General features: G+C 47.7%; 1 protein-coding gene across 1 annotated transcript in view; it reads right to left on the reverse strand.

Annotated features, from left to right (window-relative positions):
- Positions 1 to 2,500, reverse strand: part of LOC105909260 (neurobeachin-like) — a 279,483-nt gene that overhangs the window by 161,750 nt on the left and 115,233 nt on the right. The window contains 3 exon segments of the mRNA XM_031573056.2: positions 1 to 3; positions 1,824 to 1,832; positions 2,149 to 2,302. The exon segment at positions 1 to 3 is cut by the window's left edge and continues 178 nt beyond it. Of these exon segments, the coding sequence (XP_031428916.2) occupies positions 1 to 3; positions 1,824 to 1,832; positions 2,149 to 2,302 (166 nt within the window).

The raw sequence follows: 2,500 nt of genomic DNA on the forward strand, positions 1-2,500 counted from the left end.
CGTCTGGGGCACAGTGGGAGACTGATGATGACACACACACACACATACACACACACACACACACACCCACAGATACACGTGACAGACCGCAGCAGAGAGAGAGGAAAGGGGGGGGATGGAGTGGAGAGAAAGAAAGGTGTAGAGAGAAGGTGGAAGAGAGGAACAGAGAGAAAAGGTGGGAGAGACACAGACAGAGAGACAGACAGAAAAGACTCTGCTAAGGAAAACATGAGAGTTTACATCCCACCCTTATACCCAAGGTCCCAGGGCCTGCATTAACACAAACACACACTGCCCCCCCCCCCCCCCCCCCCCCCCCCCCCGCAGATGTTTATAGACTTGAGTGTTACACACACAGATGTTTCCAGTCTCTACATAACGAACAAATCCACTAAATCTTACCTGCGATATGGAGCACACAAACTAGGACAGCACACCACACACTATAGTACTATGAGGATTCCACTCAGCACTGCACACACACTGATTCATGTTAAACATCCTACACGCTGAAACACACACAAACACACACTGGACACTACACAGTTAAACTACTCTATCTCATTCATTTGGCATTCAACAGGGACAGGGCACACAACTGCAATATATCCCAATGCATAGCAATATATTCCCAAACGGCCTCTCTAACATGTGACAGTAGTGACAAACGTGCAGTGAGGGTGACCGTGACAGCGAACTGAGTTATGATTCCTCGCTCCAGACTCAAATGAAGGCACACGTGCAGGTGGGGGGGTGGGGGGGGGTGAGAGGAGAGGGGGGACGGGGACGGGGGACACGGGGGAGGGGACACACCTACTCTTCATTTGGCCTAACCAGGCTCAGGCTGTGAGGGGTCGAACAGGGGGGGGGGGGGGGGGGGGTTGTGACAGCCAGCAAACAATCAGGCTCCGTGTTTGGGCACGAGTGCAGGGCATAGAGGCCTCGTGTGGTTTAACTGGGGCTCATGTCTGTGGCCTCCGTCCATCCAAAGCCTGTCCCTCTAACTGACCTGGCGGCTAGCAGTTAGCTAGACTACTGGGCAAGCTGTCCAAAGCCTACTGGTTTTTTTTTTAAAGCAAGCAGAGATAAGCTCGCTAATGTATAGAAATGTTACCAACGAAAACATGCTCGGAGCTGGGAAATATTCATGACGCCTTACCAATGTGGCCCGACTGAAAAGAGGGACAGGCTTTGGAAGTACAGGGAGATAAACTGGCAGCCTGGCATACTTGCTGTGGGCACGGGGCTAACACACAAGACCACCCACCTCACCCACCGTGCCAACTCTCTCGACCCCGCGGCCCACCTCACCGGTCTTTACCACTCTCTGGGCACTAGTATTCTTCTGCTTCTTTGCCAACAGAAAACATGGATAAGATCCACTATAAGCATATGCCTCAACCACTTCCACATAAACTGTGATGCTCTTTGCCTCTGAATGTATTATACTGGTATAGGGCAGTAGACTAGCCATTAGCATCCTCCCAGTACTCTGAAGTGAATGATGAATGACTGAGGTATATGAGCTAGAAGAGATAGCTACTAGAGTTAGCCATATAACAGGTTACAAAAGGAAGTGGCAGCAGCGTCTTATTGTTTCAACTGTGTAGCCATTGAAGACACCTCAGACTGATGTTTTAAAACAACCTCATCAGCTTGTGAATGAATACACAGCAGAAACCAATCAAGGCGGCCCCAGCTCCGTCTACCGGAATAAAGTTCAAGGAAGAACAAGCGCTGAGATGAAACATTATGGCGGCTGAACTGTGAGTGTACTGTAATGTGTGTTTAATGGACGTGTTAATGAAAGTGTCGGTACTGACCTTGGTGCTCTGTCCGAAGAAGGTACACAAAATGGAAACAAAAATGATTGATGAAATCAAGGTAGGATGTACATGTCATAATCATTTAACCATTTAAACAATTCAAGCATATCATTTAAAAACATGAAAAAATAAACATCAATATGTCAATCTGTGTCTAAACACTTTTAAAATCAGAGCTGCTGACAAAAGGGATTCATCAGATGAAAAGGATAACTAAAACAATCCTCTTGTCACTATCATCCCAAGGACCTTCTTTATTTCTCTGTCCTTGCAATAGCAATATCTTGCCACTAGAGAGCAGTAAAGCCCCTGTGCTACTCACGGAGGGCGAGGTGGCGGCCGAGAGCAGAGGCAGAATCCCCCCACACGCGATGATGATGTTGTCCACCATCTGAGAGATCAGGTGGATGGTGTTGTGCACGAAGATGATGTTCTCATTGCTGTTCACAAAGTCCATGACCGATTTGGTGGAGTGGCTGCAAGATTGAGCATGAAAATGACAAAGGAGACAGGAGCCATATTTAGTGCATTACGAAGTTACACACCAAATTAAACACGTGTCATGGTCAGGGGCCAAGAAGAATGAAAAAAGAGAGAGAAATAGGAAGAGAAAGAGAGATGGATACAAAAGAGAGTGAAAATGAGTCAGACAGAGGGAGACAGACAGAGAGAGG

This window comes from Clupea harengus, chromosome 9 (assembly GCF_900700415.2).
Source record: "Clupea harengus chromosome 9, Ch_v2.0.2, whole genome shotgun sequence".
Classification (NCBI taxonomy): Eukaryota; Metazoa; Chordata; class Actinopteri; order Clupeiformes; family Clupeidae; genus Clupea; species Clupea harengus.